General features: G+C 39.5%; 1 protein-coding gene across 2 annotated transcripts in view; it reads left to right on the top strand.

Moving 5' to 3' along the window:
- LOC143032911 (methyl farnesoate epoxidase-like) overlaps positions 1 to 2,500 on the top strand; it is a 117,180-nt gene that overhangs the window by 107,394 nt on the left and 7,286 nt on the right. For both annotated transcript variants that reach the window (XM_076198171.1, XM_076198170.1), the window contains exon 9: positions 69 to 249. In XM_076198171.1, the coding sequence (XP_076054286.1) occupies positions 69 to 249 (181 nt within the window). The remainder of the gene's footprint in view (positions 1 to 68; positions 250 to 2,500) is intronic.

Raw genomic sequence — 2,500 nt, 5'->3', positions numbered from 1 at the left:
GAAGACGAGATTATTTGTTCACTACATTGTACCTACACACGTTTTGATTCATGTTTTGCCTTATACAGAGGAACAGTTGACTGTGATTAGCCTCGACCTCTTTCTTGCGGGATTCGAGACGACGACGAGTACCTTGATGTGGGCAGTCGTCTTGATGGCCATGTACCCCGACGTGCAAGAGAAGGTCTTCCACGAACTCCATAACAACCTTCCTGGGAGCGTCTTGCCCAACATGGAGGAGAAAAAGAAGTAAGCTCTCCTCCTTAACCGGTTACAAAAACACGATGCAGCTTTCATAGGTTTTTTATGTGATAAACGCTAGAATTTGTTTTCCACCGGAAGAAGGATTCTTTACTTTGATCATTGTTTTGCTTGAATCGAGGCTCTGTTCTTGTTGAAGGTATCTCAGAAGAATGAATTTGTCTAGTCACTAGGCTCTAGTGTTTGCTCCACCAAAGTCAACAAAGTTTGTCGCCCAGCTTATGGGGTGATTTAGAGAACTTCAAAAAGCAAGTTCAACTAAATATACCTTACTGCCGCACGAAACTCATGCCTACAACAACTACGAATGTATAGATATATAAAGATATGTGTACATAACTTTCTTACTGGAGCAAGCTGTTTTCTCGGACCTCAGGATCAACTCGATGAAATAAAGACACAGTCGTGAGTACACTCAGGGGTGAACTCGATGAAATAAAGACACATGCGAGCACACCCAGCACGTGCATTTACACATTACACACATACATGTATGTGTACACACATGTACCAATCCCCTCCTTACAAATACATACTGTACCAAATTCAGTCTTAGCATACTTTCATGCCATCGCAAGTACGTCTGTGTCCTCTATGTTACTTACAACACTTATCTATACACCTGCACTACCTTAGTTCTATACATACTCATGAGCACCCTTTACTCGTCTAAAACTATACTTTACGTATAGGTATAAATTCCTGGCTTCTTCATAACTACGTTTATTTCAAGTTGTCTAGGAAAGCAGATAACCTGGAAGAATTCCGTATCCATATATAATCCTGATTAAGTGGAAAGCAGTGTAATATATATATATATATATATATATATATATATATATATATATGTATGTATATATGTATATATATTGAGGCATTATGACAGGTTGGTAGAGGTGGATGAGGAAGACATAAATCAGAATCCAAATTTATCTCTGTCTAGTTTCGCACAAATAGGCTTCTTCAGAGAAATAATGTGTTGAGAAGAAAACAAGGCAAACATATATATCCGGGGCACTGTGAAGGAGTTTCGGAGAGCTCACCCGGGGTCGTCTCTGTACAATGGGGACAAAATCCCCAATATACAGAGACTGACTCCTCTGAAACTACTACATTCACATTTGTCATTTTTTCCTTGTAAAGAGGAAATATACAGACACTTCTCCAGTTCTCTGGCACTCTACTCTCCCTTAGACACATATTAAACAACCTCACTAGCCAGTTCACTATTACTGTACCTCCCTTCTCCAGACACACTGCATGGCGCTTATTTAATCCAGGTGCTTTACCTATTCTCATAATTTTCAGTGTTACTTGCACCTCATTTTTTCTTATTTCTCCTTCATCTTCCTCTCACATCACCGTCATTTTATTAGCGCCTCCCTCTGCTACCACTAATTCATCCCTATCCTCCTCCATATTCAACAGCTCTCCAAAATAATTCACCAATCTTGCTCTTACCATCTCCCCTTCGTCAAGATATGTCCATCGACGATTTTTACCTTTCCCTCTCTACTTGACTCGCCTCCCCTTCCTCTCTTGATTTCCTTCCAAAACATAATTTTATTGCTTTCAATTTTTTTTTGTCATACAACTACCTCATTTTCCATCTGCTCTTTTTTTGTTCTCCTTTATCTTTTGTTTTACTTCTCTTTTTTTCTTTATGTTTCTCATATTTTTATCTTATCCTGCTTTTTAACCAGTCCCTTACTGCTCGACTCTTCTTTTATATTATCTTCTTCACTTCATCATCCCACCATTCACTACCTTTCCATCAATTCCCTCCCATCCTTTTTTCCATATACAACCTTTGTACACCTTGTTACTTCCTCTTTGAAACACCCCCATTCCTCTTCCACAACAACTTCCACCCTATCGTTCGTCACGTCCCACACTTCTCTTAGCTTCTCCTTATACACCTGCTCCTTTTCTTTCTTATTTAAACATTTTGCTATAAGCGTCTCATTACTTTCTGTCCTTTTCCTATTTCTCCATCTATCCTCCACTCAACTTGCCTTCCTCCAAAAATTGATCTGATATATCCCCACACTCTCCCCTAAGAACATGTACATCCAAAAGTCTTCCTACTCTTTGCCCTATCTACCACCCTTCCACCCACCACCCTCTACCATGTGTACTTACTCTTGACCTTTTTCCTAAACACTGTGTTAGCCATCATCAACTCTCTAGACATATTTTCACCATCAACTCTCCACTACAATTTTTTTCTTGGCACTCC

The sequence above is a fragment of the Oratosquilla oratoria genome, chromosome 14 (assembly GCF_046742065.1).
Source record: "Oratosquilla oratoria isolate Oo_2021 chromosome 14, ASM4674206v1, whole genome shotgun sequence".
NCBI classification, from domain to species: domain Eukaryota; kingdom Metazoa; phylum Arthropoda; class Malacostraca; order Stomatopoda; family Squillidae; genus Oratosquilla; species Oratosquilla oratoria.
Note: the sequence above shows the minus strand (reverse complement) of the source record. Positions and strands in the feature narration are given on the sequence as shown.